We start from the raw sequence: 16,650 nt of genomic DNA, 5'->3' as shown, positions 1-16,650 counted from the left end.
AACAACATCAACTGCTCCAACAGTAACTGATGTGCCACCAGCGAGAAACATCGATACACAGGAAGCTGGGGCTTCCTGGGCTGCCCACGCCCAGGGTGTGAGCTCTGTGCCAACTGTACGGTTTGACTGTTATGAGCTCTGCCTGCAGTTTCTCTAAAAATATCCCCATAATACTGGGGTCTCTTCCGCTCATGACTAACTCTCCTGAGAATTCACAACGCGTGGGTTCTCCCTCAGCACCAACGCTCGCTCGGCACCCACTCGCAGCTGGGCCACTGCTCCCCACTGGACGCCCCTGAGGTTCCCAGGACCCTGACCAGCACACCTGACTTTCTCCCTCGGGGAGCTCTCAGTGGTGGCAACACTGTGACACTCCGGATCCTTGCCCTCCTCCCCTAAGCGGTCCGTGTTCTTCCAAGACCCACTTCTCAAACCTCCCCCGTAACAATTCTCCAGGTTCAGGAATCCAGACCTTTTGCCGTCTCCCTTAGTGTCCTTTAGTTTCATCTACGCTCAGAGCTTCGAGCATTTCATGGGTAAAGATAGTCCCCGAATAAGTCATTTCCTGCCCTGATCTCTCCATCAAAACGTGTTTCCAGCTTTCTGCTGGATCTTCAGCCTGATAATCTGCTAATAGCCAATAAATACCGAGCCAAACTTCACCTCTTCTAGAAACTGGATCTTCCAAAATTCCTCAGTGGTGCTAGTGACACAACAGTGTCCAGCCGCCCATCCTGACACCTCAGCACCGCACTGGCCTCCCCCTGACTTGCCCGGTTGACTGGTTTTGTCTCTCAGCCTCCCACACCCAGCCCTTTTCTCCATCTACACAGCACCCTCTCTAACCCAGCGCTTCACATATGTCCCCACCTCCACGCATCATACATTTAGGGTGAATGCCACGTGTCTGCGTCCACTCAGCCATACTCCTGGGTTCATTACAGTCAGGGACTTGTTGTCGCACATCCCAGGGCTAGGACCGCATCTTGTCCAGGGCAGGATGCAGGAGCATCTGCGGAACACGCCCAGGGCCCCGCCCGGGAGGTGGCGCATCTGTCACAGCAGCCTCCTCCCCACCTGCCGCCTGCCTCGCCCCAGCGTGGCCCTTCCGCCCCCCTGCTCCTGCCAGAGCACCTCTGACCCCTCTCCCACGGAAGAAGCTTCGGTGGCTTCTTCAATTAAGTGCTAATCAATTAAGTGAAAAAATTAAAAATTTAAAAGAAGAAAGAAGACAGCTTATTCTGGCAGCTAGTATTGATGACAGACAACATTCCACAGTGAACCTGAGTAACCTGAGTCTCCCCCAGATTACCGAATGGTGATGCTCTGGTTTATTCTGGGGGGCACGGGCAGCAAGGACAAGTCCCTTGTGGTCAGTGGCTAGTTCTTAGAGACTGGAAATTAAAGGAGGCAACCAGACAACACAGGAGGGGGAAAAGCGGAACCGGCACGATTCTCTATTGTCCTGTGTGCTCTGATTGCAAGTTCTCCGGATTTATGTACTGAGGGGTATCTAAAGGACCGTTGCCCTCTGGGAACACATTTTGCGTTACAAAGGCTGACTTCACCCAGGGAGAACAAGGACAGTCCACTGGGGCCCTGGTGGCCTGAGGCCGGTGGGAACTCGGCACCCTGTGCGCACGCACCATCCACAGGGGTCTGCAGGCCCCGAGCTGGGGGGTCCCTGTGAAGTGAGCAGACGCCCTTGGGATGGATCCCCCGGTACAACCAGCTTTATCACTCCACAGGAAGGTTCTTATTTAACAGTCTGGGGACATTCTAATGCGATTGCAATCCTCCATCGCACGACCGGCTACTAGTTGGAAAATACCCTACATCTGAGTAAAGAGATGAGCTTAAAATTCCATTGAGGTCTCCACTCCCAATGTTATGTAACATAGAAGTCTCACTTTTCTCTCTCTGTTGTTCAATCCCACCTCTCTCTACCCTATAGGTTGACACTGCAGGGCCATTCAGCCTCTTATTGATGTCAAGTCTAAAGGGAGCCTGCTCTGCTTCCCACAGGCCACTTACTTTTATAGGAAAGAGTTCAGATGCATGTAAAAGCTTGTATGACCCCCGTGCACCCCACAATGTAGGAGAAGGCTCCCTTAGCCAACAAGTCTCACGTACACACACTCTGGGGGAACTTTGAGGCATCAAACTTGGAAGTCTCCAGAACAATCACTAATAAATCCATGGAAAAGACTTAGATTTAAACAAAACTGGGAAGGTGCTGCTATCGTGCTAGCTAGAGCGGAGTGAGGGGAAACATTCAGAAAGGCCACACTTTACTTCATTTTCTTCCCAGAGTTGACATTTTTTAAACAATATTTAAAATCGTAACTTCTTGTAAATAGGATTTTTCCCTCCTAAAAAATTAAGGCTGGCAAAAACATGAGATTTGAAGGGATTTTAATAAATTAATGTCAAAAGCACCATCCCCCAAACATCCTAACAGGGTGCTCTCCAGCCTCCACCTGTGAATCCTATTGAGTATTTTATTCCTTCCATTCAGCAGCGAAAGAAATCTCAACATCTAGATCCCCTGGGTTAATCTGCAGAAACCATCCCCTTCTGCAGGGGGACAGGCAGGACAGAGGGCGCCACCATGGGCAGCCAGCAGCCCACTCAGGGCCCGCCCTCCTCTGTCCCTCCCTCCCCAGCGCAAACGCACTCAGACAGTCTGTGGGGGCAGGGTCTGGGGTGCAGGGTCTGGGGTGCAGGGTCTGCGGGGGCAGGGTCTGGAGGGCAGGGTCTGCAGGGGCAGGGTCTAGGGGACAGGGTCTGCAGGGGCAGGGTGTGGGGTGCAGGGTCTGGGGGTGCAGGGTCTGCGAGTACAGGGTCTGAGGGTGCGGGGTCTGTGGGGGCAGGGTCTGGAGGCAGGGTCTACAGGGGCAAGGTGTGGGGTGCAGGGTCTGTAGGGGCAGGGTGCGGGGTGCAGGGTCTGAGGGGGCATGATCTGGGATGTAGGGTCTGGGGTGCAGGGTCTGGGGTGCAGGGCCTGGGGGTGCAGGGCCTGGGGGTTTAGCTCTTCACCTTGTCACCATCTCCTTCTCCTTGTTCGAGGCATGTCCCCCGGAGCAGAGCGGCCGGCTCGCAGCAGACAGGAAGTATAAGCGGTGGTTTTTGAAATACTGATCAATTAAAGGCAGAACGACCTGGAAGGAAGGGAAAGAGGACAGGTGTACACAGTGGAATGTGGGGGAGGAGTGAACATGGAGGCCCCCAGCAGGCAGTGTCCACACAGCAGGTCCCAGCACCCAGGGCCACAGCAGCCCCATCTCTGAGAGTGGCTCTCAGACCTCCCCCTGCTGCCTCCTGTTCCTGCGGGGGGGGGGGGGGGGTTAATTATGGGGAACATACTAAATTTTCAGCCGTTTGGAATTATTTTTAGTATTTTATCAAAATGAAATATTCTTAATAATTCATACAACACAGTTCAGTCCCAATCAATGCCTGCCACTATGGGGTCTCTGCCACGTGTGAGGACTGCCCCTGACACCCTGCATGTAATTCACCGGGTGGCGACTCTGTGGCGGGTGCCAGCATCCCTTCTCTGCAGGTAATAAACTGAGATGTAGAGAAGGCGGGACTCACTCGCAGTCGCCTGCCACTGCCCCAGCTCCTCAAAGTCCTTCTCAGGGGCCAGCTCAAGGCCCACCTCCCCCTCCTGAGCTGGCCCTGCAGCCTCTGGTGGAGTCCCCCTCTCCGCCCTGCCCACTCACGCCAAGGGCTCTGCACACGCCACTCCCTGTCTGAAATGCTCTTCCCACGCCCGTGACCCACACTCCCTCCTGCAGGCCTCACTCAGGGCTCGGGGCTCCTCCTCAGATAGCCTTTGCTCACTCTCATTTAGACAGAGGCCCCATTTCTCTGCTCTTTGAACACCATTTGCAATCCTGCATTTCATCTGTGATCTGGGTTAGGCCCTCCCCCTAGGCGACCACAGGACAGAGAACCAGAAGCCTTCCTGCGTCTGTTTCCCATCAGCCTCTCCTGGACACTGTGAGACTGCCCTGCTGGGTCAGTCACCTCCAATCACAGTGCTGAGGGCCTTGCTGGGCCAACATTTGTTGAATAAATGAATGAAAAAAGAATGGGCATTACTAGTAGTTAGACTCGAGTCCATCTAACTACATTTTCCCTGCAATGTGTTCTAGCATGTTTATATATGGTGGGAATACGGAAGTTTCGGTGATCCTCCTAGAAAGCCGTGGCATAGCTTGAACTTAGTGACTGGCATATAACAGGTGCTCAATAAATATGTGAATGAATGAATCACAGATTTAGTAGAAATTAAGCCTCACTAGGCATCTGCAAAGGAAACCCCTGGGGTGCTAAGTTCAACAGGCGATGAGACACAAGAGTGTGCTTTTAAATATAGGGTTACAGACCATGAATTCAACTTCCTGACAACTGGCTACCAAGGGGACTGCATCCCAAAAAATGGGCAACTAGCAACGTGCAGCTCAGAATAAACTTCAGATGCTTCATACAGACTGAGTGGAAGAAAAGACCTACGAAATCTCCTTAAAGTGAAGGGCACAGTTCTAAAAACACCTAACGGAGGTCAAATATCAGCCAATCAGAATAACAGGCCATTTTGTGATTACTCTGAAAGGAAACTGGCAGAATTCATTTGGTTTTTAGGTTATAACTGCAAAATACTGTACACAGGGAAGTGTTCAGGGCATCCTGTGCCCACAACAGGGACACTCTGGGACAGCCTGATGCCTAACAGACCAGGTACTGAGCAAACACTGAGTCACTCAATAAACCAACACGGAAACTTTGCAGCCAACTCTACAACCTTCCCTACTGCCTGAAAGAAAGTCCTAAGTGTGCCAGGCAAATAGCAAATTCTCAATAAATTGTGCTAAATGGAATGACTACTAATGGGATGTGCTCTCTCTGTGAGCCATGGATCATCTCTGGGCCTCAGCCTCCCCATCTGCAAGCCAGTGGGACTGAGGTCTCGCAATAAAGACCCCGTTGCAAAGGCCCTAATCACGGCCCATTTACAAACTAGCTAGTGTCCTTCCTTTCTAGGAAAAAAATGCTCACCTAAGGATTTTAATCATAGCATTCAAATGTTCAGAAACAGACAATTTTCTTCTATGTTATATAATAAAGCCAGAAAGAGAACCCTTTGCGAGCTAAGGCAGGGAGGGCAGAGAGGGGTGTGGGAGCCACCCACCCACTGGGTTCATGCAGCTGTGGGGGCCACAGAACGCATGCAAGAGGAGTCACATTAGAGACAAGTGGCTTCTGAAAAAAGGCAAAGAGCTAAAGGTACGTTTTGTAAGCAAACATAGTGAAGCAAAAACAAGAGGACCAGATACTGTACTTTAGCAAAGAACTTGATCTCTTGCTCGTGCGCGAAGGGCTGCCCTTTGCCTCTGCCGCCGCCATCTGCTGACAGGAAAGAGTTTTCAGGATCAGGTCGCACTGCCCCCTTCCCGGATACTCACCCCAACGCAGAGTCTAGAACACACTGCTCAATGGCTGTCCCACCGAACTGAACATAAAGAGCCAACCAAACCACCAAGGCTAGCTTTGGCAGGGTATTAAATAAAAAGGAATTTAAACAAACAGGCAAATTCAAATTAAAGAGCTACTGAGCAGAGCCCAGCTATGTGGCTCTGAGCACCACAGGGTGCAGCCCTGAGCCCCCTGGGACTAGGGGAGAAATGGACAGAGCACAGGAAGGCACCCCTCTGGGAGCACCTGGGCTGGGAGCAGTGAGTACAAGCCGAGCAGTTTCCACAAGCAAAGCAAAGACTCCCACGTTTCCCCAGGGCACAGAAAATGACTCAGGTTCAGAACTGATTGACCGAAGGGCTCCGCTCAGAAGGTGGACCTTTCCCCCTCCTTCTTGCAGGAGAGGAGGCTCGCACACAGGGAGGGGGAGCCATAAACTCTAACCACCACGAGGACACGCAGAACACGGGAGCCAAGCAATTCAGAGTCAGATGAAGGCTGATTAGTAAAACTGGCAAGCAGAGCTGCCATATTTTTAAGAATCAAAGTAAACTAGCTTGAAAAAGTTCTTTTGCAAATAGAAAACAATTTGCAATACACATACTAAATCCTAGACAGGCAGTCAGGAGAGTTTGTAGGGACTTTAGACAATATTTTGTAAAATCACATGTTCTTCCCATGAATAAGTAAAAGAAAACAACTTTCTAAGGCTTGCTAGTTTCATTTCTGTTGTCATTGTTGAACTAAATCTCTCTCAAGCAGACACACAAGTAGCTGGATCCATTTCTCATACAAAATGTGTCAAGGCAGAATTTTGTACACAGCTAAATCTGCTAATAGTTCAAGGAACTAAATACATCTCTCCTTTCATTACACATTTTAGCACAAATGGGTACATGCAAAATGTGAGAAAGGTTTGGAGGGAATGTGACGTATAATTTAACACAAAAATCAGAAAAGGGCATATGCATATTCCTACGATCGCCACCAGCTCACATCGAGAATCACAGATGTGTGGCAGAGGCAGCGAAGCGACAGATAAACAGAGAAGGCAATAGAGAAGTTTTATTTGCAGTAACAATGGAAAGTTAAAATTAAAATAAGGGAGGTGGGGGCAATTCCCACCCCATGGGCTCCTCTAACAGAGCCACGGCCTCAGGAAGAGTCCCTGGAGCATCAGCGATGGGATGAAGCTTGTTTTAGCAGCTCCATTCTCTGCCTCAGCTCTCCCGGTAGAGGGAGGTGTGCGGAGGGGTGAGCCTGCTCTGTGACATGATGCTCACCTCTCCCCGCACACGAACACTGTCCTGGGCGGTTTGTTTGGAAACTTGAATGAGCATAAAACAAAACAAATTTACCCTTCAAACTGCTGTTTCTGGTATCTGTGCAAAGGTAAAGAACCAACCAACCAGCAATTGTCCAAAGGGCCGTCCCCTGCCTCTTCCTTCCCCACCTCTGCTCCTCTCTCCTGCCAAAAATAGGACCAGCTCTTGCCCAGCTGGTGTGGCTCAGCGGTTGAGCATCGACCTAGGGTCCAGGAGATCAGGGTTTGATTCCCGGTCAGGGCACATGCCCGGGTTGCGGGCTCGATCCCTAGTCGGGGGCGTGCAGAAGGCGGCCAATCAGTGACTCTCATCATGAATGTTTCTCTCTCTCTCTCCCTCTCCCTTCCTCTCTCTGAAATCAATAAAGATATATTTTAAAAAAAAGAAGACCAGCTCTCAGGGCTGCCACTCACCTCAGATGCTTTTAAATGTGGGAGAGACGTCTGAGCATCTAACTTTGTGCACAGCAGCTTCAAAAATTCACAGTGCCTCACTGCTGTTCACCGGTCTAATTTCATTAATTCAGACTAATTTGGCTACTTGTCAGAATGGCTCATAAATTGTATTTTCAAAAAATATCACTGAGTTATAAAGAGATTACCTATAAATCATTTGCATAATTAGCTCTTGTGAAAAAGGGAGCAACAATACAGCTGCTGGACTGTCGATAAAGGGACAGGTCTCAGGACAGGGAAGTTCTCGAAGAGAATGGTGATGACACAGGTGAAAGGTTGAGCAACACAGGCTGCCAGGTTTGAGAACAGCCACGGGGCGTAGAGGGTGGCACAGGGAACAATGATGCTGTGATGACGGCGTGGTGCCAGTGGGTGCCGGGCTTAGGGGGAGCACTCCGTAAGGTATATAAAAGTCTAACCAATAGGTTGTACACCTGAAACTAACATATTGTATTTCAACTGTAATTAAAGTTTTTAAAATATTTTTTAAATAATTAAAAAAATAATAATGATCGGTTGGAAAATCTTTCACCACACTTAGGACACGGGAGGCCAGGGACAAGAAAACACCTAGCTGGGTTCTATGGGCTTTAATCAGACGCTGTGCCCAACGGTGAATTCTGAGAAAACACCGGCCAAGCGCCTGTGCTGAGGGGCGGGGATGGTGAAGGGATCTAGTGCCGATGGTGTGGGTGCCGAGGAAACGTGCAGAGACCAGAAAGAACAGAATTAAGAAACAAAACCAAAACCTTCAGAGTGGGAAAGAAAACGTAAAAATCACCACCAGACGAGACACGTTTTCCCAGAGGGACAGGCTCTAGTCCCGGCACCTTCCACCAGCAGCTGGGAGGCACCCTGACAGGAGGGTGCGTGACAGGTGACCAGAAACTTAATCCACCTGCCGCTGACGGTCCCGAAGTGATGGAGGCCAAAGGCGCTGGGTGGTGGAGTGATCTGAATCTAGATTTAAAATAAGGATCCTTTCGCACACAGGTGGCACTGGGCTGATGGGCAGGAGCCCTCGCTACGCTCCAAGAGGGTGCCAACCTGCGCGCACAAAGTCCAGCGCGAGCGCTCCCTGCAGGGGCTGAGCTGAGGCCCCTGCACGGTCCAGAAATTTCAGGAATCCACTGGTAGAGCAATTAATTTCATAAGAAGAGATTTAACTGTACCTTAAACTGTGATGCACGCCCACTGTACCTTTCCAAGTGAAAAGTCAATGGCCATGAGCTTTATAAGGAGAACAGAGTTTTATGCTAGATTTTTTTAAGTTGTCAGAACACACCCATCCTACATGTCTGCCTGTAGCGTGTCAGACTCTGGTCAGTCCCAGGATGGACGGCAAGTGTGTGCCATCAGGGAAGGGGCCTCGCCCCGACGCTGTGACTACAGTAACACCGGGCTGTCAGCGGCAGGACGCAGTACCCACCAAACTCCAAGATATACTGATGGGCTTCGTCCACGTAGCGGATGAGCTGCTGGAGGAAACTGTAGGCAAATCGCTTCTCAATAGAAGGGGTGTCCAGTTCCAGGTCCTTGAACCCTCTGTAAGAACAAAATGAAATACGGAAACCAATATCTACAAAGACTATCACACTATCTATTTAACAAAGTTTCCTACATATAACATATATAAACTTAGAAGATTACCTAACATTCTCTAGCTAAAGGCAAAATGAGGTTTCATTAACAGTTTGAATTCTTTGTATAACACTGTAGCTAACAGCTCTGTTACTATGCAGCAGATGCTGCCTTTAGCAAAAAGTGTCACTTTGCCTGGATTTAGCCTTGATGACGGTCGAGGGGCTAATGTAAGCAGTGCTTTGACTCCCGTAAGGAATGTGCCAAAGGGCTGAAGGCGCGGATGTCACGACCGGAGCGTCTGAGCGCAGTAAGCAGTGGCTCTCAAGCCTTAAGGGACCTGAGGGGGCTGCAGAAACAGTCAGTCTTCCGGCAAGATGGGCGTCTGGAGCAGGAGCGCTTCTCGTACCTGGACACAGCGTACCCGTTGATCTGCAGGAACTTGAGGATGTCCTGCGCTTTCTCCCTGTCCTTGGCTTTCTCTTTGGCCGTCAGCGTGTCATACGGTACCAGCAGGGGGTGGTTCCCGCCTCCTAAGAACACGTCCAGACAGGAACACAGAGGCAACGGGGGAGCATCTGGTGAGACGGGCTGCCTGTGTGACTGGGTCACACCGCGCGCTTCGGTGTCCTCCCCTACCCGGGGATAAAGGGCTCTCGCAGGCTCCTCCCTCACCAGCACCACTAACATCCCGGGGAAGGTCGTCAAGTGCCTCTCGGAGGCAAGTAAGCCCCGAGCACACAGGCGTTCGTGAGCCCTGCACCCGCAGCATCTGCTCGCCCAGGCGGGAGGAGCAGCTGGGGTCTCCCCACTCAAAGGATCACTGCCGCTGCCGGGAGACTGCGAGCAGACGCTGAGGCAGGGCCGGGCTGGGGAAGCTGCGAAACTTGCTTGCCGCAGGGACACGCTTCCTTTCCTGCCCCACAGGGACGGGGAAAACAAGTCTTACATAAGGGGCTTTTACCAAGCCTCCCACATCTGAGTTTTTATAACAAAACCCACCCTGAGGGTGCTAAGTTCAAGGTTGACCTCTTTTAGCCCCGGCCTGTGCACCAGACGGTCAAGGGCTGGGTCCCAGTCAGGGCACTTATCTAGGTTGTGGATTCAATCCCTAGGTCAAGGCAATGGATGGCTTCAATGTTTCTCTCTCCCTCCCTTCCTCCTTCTCTAAAAATCAATTTAAGAAAAGTTGATCTCCTTTAAAAATCTAATAAGAGTAACATATGTACTTTGCTGATTAAAAACTGAGGCAAGTGTCTAGGGTTCTAGTTTACCTATTCCTGTGAGAAATACTAAAAGCATTATTTTAGATTTACAAACTCTAGGAATTATTTAGGTTTTAAAAAACTAATAATGAGAAAAACATTCATAAAATTATTTTGTAAAAATAATTTCATAAAATTAAATAAAATTTTGTAAAAAATTCTGTAAAAATTAAAAAATTTCAAAAATTGCCTTGGTAGTTGCAGATATAAAGGCTCTGAAACAAGGCTGCCACTACATCAGCATCAAAGCAAATATGCGCTGGCCCCGGACTTAAAGCTTATAAAACACCACACGGTGGACTGTGTGTTTGCTGGGATTCCTGAGACACAACTGCTCAGGGAATTCCAGAAAAGAATAACTGAAAATAATCATTTTGTTTGAATTATGGTGGCAACACTGAGCCTATTAAGCTGGTGTCCAATGAGGTTTAGCCAGGAGCTACTAAACCCATCATAAGCGTTGGATTCGCGCTGCTTAGGAAACACGCAAACAGGAAGGCAGGGGAGAAAAGGCCTTTCCAGGCGCTCGCGTTGCCTGACAGTGACCACTAGGTGACAGCACAGTAACAGAGCATCAGTAGGATGCATTAAACGGAAAAATATTTGTCAATAAGAAAATGTTTGAGAAACGACTGAGAGAATATTAGCTCATTTTAATATTTTAAAAGCAGCAGAAATATTAAGCAAAAGCACGAAGAGACAATAACAGCCAGACTGGACACAACCGAGCGGCTGGGGAGGAGGCCCAGCAACGGAGGGAGGACAGCTGGGTGCCAGGATGAGCCCTGCAGATGGCTACGCCTGAAACGGCAGGAGGGAGCCGCAGGAATCCTCAGGCAGGAGGAAATACACACCAGCAGTCAGGAAACTGTGGAATTTCTACCCTGACACTGTGACAGGCCTACTCGAACCATTCTTGCGATTTTAAGGTACAAGGGCCTGTGCTAAAGCATCCATTTAACCCACACTCCACGCTCATGTGGCAAAGCTCCGCTTCTCAGCGCGGGTTTTGAGAAAGCATTACCTTTGGACTCCAGTTCAATTTTCTTTTTCTTTGCCCATATATTATGGTAGTTTTCGGCCATCATTTCTGCCATAGCCTTAAATGAAAAAAATATGTAGAACTAAGTCATACTTCAATAAGTGGAAAAGGGTAACTCTGGTTTCCAATATGTAATGTGAAAATATGCTTTAAACTAATAAATCGCAGCGTGTTGGTGCTAAAGCACACCTGGAATACAATCGACCACAACTGTCTTCCTTGGAACCTGAAGCCCAGAGAACAGCAATGACAGTGAGAGTACAGGAAACGGGAGATCTGAGGGGAACGGTCATTATTATTTGTGTCCAAAGACACGTTTGATTAATTCAATAATGAAACTTCAAATTAGCTATGGACTTCAATCAAAAAAATTTTATTTACAAGTTCTTATTTTAACTCCCAAAGCTTTAAAAGATAATCTAGGCCTTAGCACTGACGGCAGAGAATATCAGAAGAACAGTCTAGATTTTCATCTCATGGCATATAAATGAATTACCAGAATTCTTCGGCATACCAAAAAGTATATTTTTTGGCAATCTGACAAAAAATAGGTATACATTTGATTCAGTCACAATGAATGGCTGTTGTTATGCTGGCTGTTGTCATTTTATTATCTGCCCATCTATCTAAGGGGAAAGAGGCCAGTGCCCCTGACTGAAGTCAGGTGTGGCATGTTTTAAGAATTCTGGTGGTGCAGCGGTCGAACATCACTGCCCTAGACCACAGTCTGTCCCTAACTGAGTGAGACTTTGGATGAGCCTCGTTCGCCTTTCTGTGGACCTTTAGATTGGACAAGGTAACTCCTAAGATTCTTTTCACTTCTGATTTTTAAGTTTACTATGTCATTTCAACACATTCACATGGGAGCAAGTTAACAACACATGGATTTTTCCTCTATATTTATACTTGTTTCTCTTGGATTAATACTAACAACGCCAATGTCATTGTCTGACCGTTATATTGTCCTGTTAACTTACGTCCTATGGCAACAAACTTTCTTTCACTCAGACTGGCCATTTCACAGTGTGTTCCTTAGCGACAAAGGGGAAGATGGAGCACAAGGCAGCTACATTTTTAAATTTCTGAGGAAACTCCACACTGTTTTCCACAGTGGCTGCACCAGTCTGCACTCCCACCAGCAATGCACCAGGGTGCCCTTTCTCCACACCCTCGCCAGCACATGTCATTTGTTGATTTGTTGATGGAGCCATTCTGACAGGTGTGAGGTGATATCTCATTGTGGCTTTAATTTGCATTTTTCTGATGATTAATGACACTGAGCATCTTTTCATATGCCTGTACAATAATAGTGTAATAACTATGTCTGGGGCCACGTGGGTAATAGAAATATTGGGGGACCACTTTGTCTAACCACTATGCTATACACCTGAAACTAATACAAAATAATGAATATAAACTGTAATTAAAAAATAAAATCTAAAATAATAATTTTAAAATTATGCAGGGAGTAAGCAAAATGCCATCAGTTTCCTGGATAAACAACTAAAAATTCACATTGTTTAATGAACATTAAGGTTTCCTGAGCAGAGCATCATTAGTGACTGACTGGCTTTCTTCTCACCACAGCCATTTAATGATATTAGGATATTAAGGAGCTTTAACATCATGGATATTATCCTCAAAAAATGTGTTATCTGAAAGAAACATCCTAGGAAATGTCATATCAACTTTTATAGCATGGAAAAGTTGGGATACATAATCTATAAATTCCCTTTAGAATAGACGATTGCCCCATTCAAATAATACATGCTGCAAATATACAAAGGAAAGTTACAATATGCTTTTAAAACATGAGATTCATGGAATATTTTAAAGGGTCACCAGTACTTACATGTAGGTCCCTGGACAGTGTGACGTTGCTCATGTCAATGGCCCTGGGGCTGTACCCATGGGCAGCGTCCACAGAAACCTAGACAATTTGTGTGAAAAGTAGTATCTCATTAAAATGCCCTGTGGAGAGAGACTTGAGAGGGTCTTCAGAAATACGAGGCAAACAGGCTTCCAAACACCTTTCCTCAGATAAAAACAGCAGGTATCTACACAAACTGATTCCACAAACATATCTAGCAAATTAAATTATATCTGGGTGCCTGATAATTATTTATGACTGCATAATATTCCCTGGCATCTCAGGGATTGCCAGCCCCAAAAGTTAATACTCAGAAGTCAACAAATTGTGCAATGATTCTAAGAGGTCAGTATTTACAAATGTCTTTATGGGCTCAATGTTAAGATAAAATATAACCAACTTTTTACTTTTAAAAGTATAACATTATAGTATTCAATGATTTACAAAGATATCCTCAATAACCAGTAGGTTTCCTTAATTTTTAAATTTTGGCATTTATCAAGTGAAACACATCCTCTCATCCACTGTAAAAGGTCCCACTGCCCTGGACTCTGAACACATTCCTCCCAGAGGCATATTAGTGACAGTGAGTCACAGAACTGGGATCTGGTTCATGCTCGTAAATCTAAAATTAAAGCTTGATATATTTCACAATATAGTTATATTATCATATAAAATATGTTAGATATACTTCAAAATGTACATATATTACCTTTCATGTATATATTCTCATTAGATGGACAAACACAAAACAATATAAAAGATACAATGTAGCATGCATCTGATACAATGTAGCACACATCTGACACAATGTAGCACACATCTGACACAATGTAGCGCACATCTGGTACAATGTGGTGCACATCTGACACAATGTAGCGCACATCTGTGATTGTGAAGTCCAACAGCTGCTGCTGTGTGATTGCTAATGAAGGGTTCAGGGCCACATTAAAAGGTCTGGGCAGCTTCGTCTGAGCCCTGGCCTCTGTGACTTCACCACGCTCAGGACCCCCTAATAGTGGGACGTTGAATGAAATAACATTTTCTTCCTCCTTTAAATACTCCTAAAAGGAAATCTGAGACTCAGAGGGCACAGGTGATAGAGCTAACAATCCGAGCAGGCAGATCCCAACTTTGGGTGTCTGAGTTCAAGCCGACTCCTCGCTTACTGTCACCTCTCCCACCCTCCATACACCACATTGCTTTTTTCCCCCACCAGCCTAATAACTGCTCTCTGAAACTGTCCCCGTTTCCAAGTTGCTAAATCCATAGTCCCCTTTCCAGTGACTGTCACTCTGGTCCTTCTAGGTCTGGCGTTGCCCGCCACTTGCCAGCATCTCGCAAACATACTCTCTGCTCCCCTGACTTCCTTCCTCAGATTAGCCCTCTGGCTTTTCTCCCATAAATCACCTTTAAATATCTATTGTTTCTTTATTCTAAATGCCTTTTCTAGTGTCCATACCCATACCTACATTAAATATTAGCTTACCCACCATTTCTTAATAAACCCAAAAACCAATTAACCTGGCTCCGTGTTGCTCCTGAGCTCTGGACTGAACGTTCAGCTCTTCATCGCCACACCCACCGCTGCCCAGTCTCTACCTGCATTAACCTTCTACACTTCTGTGTGAGATCAGCACAAATTAGTGGCTTACACCACCAAGTTGTTAGAAGTTTGACCGGGTCTCGATGGGAAAAGTCAGTGTCAGGGGGCCCTGCTCCTTTCAGAGGTTTATGGAAGGAGTCCCCTGCCTTTCCCAGCTCCCAAAGGGCAGCCACATCATCTGGCTCGCGGCCCCTCCTGTCTCCTACGCCAGCAGCATCCCATCTTTGACCAGCCTGCTGTCCTCACTATGCCCTTGTCTGAAGCCAGAAAGGGTTCTTCATTTTTCAGGGTCCTTGTGATGACTGGGCCCCCCGCAATTCCGTGTAATCTCCCCAACTCCAGGCCTTCAACTTGGACCACACTGGTGAACTAACCACATTGGCAAAATCCAAGCAAAGCAGCGTTTTCATGTTCCAGTGACAGGATCATCTGTGGGGCCGTAATTCTGCCTAAAACGACATCTGAGACCAAGCTCATCACCCTCCCTGCTGCCCCAGGACTGCTGCTTCCTGCCTCACCGAGGGGGACGTTGTTTTTCTGCCACTCACCCCTCTTCTCTGATTCGTTCTGCACTCTGCTGTCAGAAGTATACTTCCAGACACGTATTTGCTGTCCCCTGAGTTATGATCCCGCCCGCTTCAGAGGACACAGCCTTGGGCGTGGCTGGTCCATATGCACTGTGGTGCGCCTGGAGCCCTGCACAGCCACCTCTCGTCAAGTTAGGAATTATAAAATGATCCTCAATGTCACAGAAAGGGGAACATGGAAGGTGTGTGTCTTAAAACTGATTAAAAAATAGTATTAGACTGTAAACTTTGTTGAATAAATAAATAAAATAGGGTGGATATCAATAACTTTATTTGTTCCTAAAATAAAATTTGCAGGATTTAATATTCTCTTAGACCATGTTCCTTACATATTATAATTTGTATCCTTTTAGCTTTAGATTGAATTATTGAAGCCGCTTTAAAGTACATAAGCAGATACTCATTCACTCAGGGACAGGTTCCTTGTGTTTCCATGGCCTGTCTCTCTCCTTTACAAGCACAGAAATGGGAAAACTGGCCAGGTCTCTACAACCACACGTCACCTGGAGCAGGCGCCATCTCTGAACTGGGAGCTTTAAAATTAACTTAATTAACTCTAGTCTTACTAGAATAATAGTAACGACAGCAACCACTACTCTGCGAACGGGACACGCAGATCCTCGCGCTTAATTTTTAGAACAACTCTGAACAGTAGACACCCCTGTCACAATTTCAAAATGAGAAAGGAGAGGTGCAAAAGGATTAACCCGTATCATGTAAACAAACAGCAGAATCCAGTTTGGAAAGTAATTGTCTGACTTCAACGCACTTACCAAATTCCTTAAAATGGCCCATTGTCCTATGTGATTTAGCTCCTGGGACCTCTGCACCCCCCATTACTCACTCAGCCCCACCCTCACTGGCCCCCAATATCCCTCAAGTGCCAGGCAGCTCTCCCAACTCAGCTCCTGCGCACCTGGGACATTCTTACCCAAATCCCCAAGGCTCCCTCACCTCCTGCTGGTCTCCATTCCGTTCATCTTCTCAATGAAATCCACTCTGACAACCCTGCCCCCCCAAGCCTCCAGCCCCTCCCCCGCCCTCCCCATCTGCCTCCCGGTGGGAGCTTCATCACCCCAACATTTGTCATATTGTAGCACAGCACATATATACTGACAGCTCTCTCCACTTTCCCATTAGAGCATAAGCCTCGTGAGAGCAGAGACTGTAGTCTATTTGGCTCCCTGACCTATCTGAAGAGTTTAGAACCATGTCTGGGACACAGTAGGTGCTCCATAAACACCTGCTGAAGGAATGAACGGGTGGCTCCCTTATCCTAGGCTGTATTTTGGTTCTCGATGGGTAACACTTTCCAAAAGTTTGACTCCCTTCCCCTCCCCCTCCCCCTCCCGGGTTAGAATTTGTTTCAATAGTCTTTATCCCATATTTACAATACTGAAAAACAGATACAGAATAGGAAGTCGGAATTTGGGAG

General features: G+C 47.4%; 1 protein-coding gene across 1 annotated transcript in view; it reads right to left on the bottom strand.

Moving 5' to 3' along the window:
* Positions 1–16,650, bottom strand: part of RYR2 (ryanodine receptor 2) — a 472,766-nt gene that overhangs the window by 116,122 nt on the left and 339,994 nt on the right. Inside the window, exons 57-62 of the mRNA XM_081124070.1 lie at positions 13,005–13,082; positions 11,135–11,210; positions 9,255–9,378; positions 8,694–8,809; positions 5,351–5,415; positions 3,040–3,161 (exon numbers count right to left, since the gene is read on the bottom strand). Of these exons, the coding sequence (XP_080980196.1) occupies positions 3,040–3,161; positions 5,351–5,415; positions 8,694–8,809; positions 9,255–9,378; positions 11,135–11,210; positions 13,005–13,082 (581 nt within the window). The remainder of the gene's footprint in view (positions 1–3,039; positions 3,162–5,350; positions 5,416–8,693; positions 8,810–9,254; positions 9,379–11,134; positions 11,211–13,004; positions 13,083–16,650) is intronic.

This window comes from Miniopterus schreibersii (assembly GCF_964146895.1).
Source record: "Miniopterus schreibersii genome assembly, chromosome: 21".
Lineage (NCBI taxonomy): Eukaryota > Metazoa > Chordata > Mammalia > Chiroptera > Miniopteridae > Miniopterus > Miniopterus schreibersii.
This window is presented reverse-complemented; position numbering and strand designations above follow the sequence as displayed.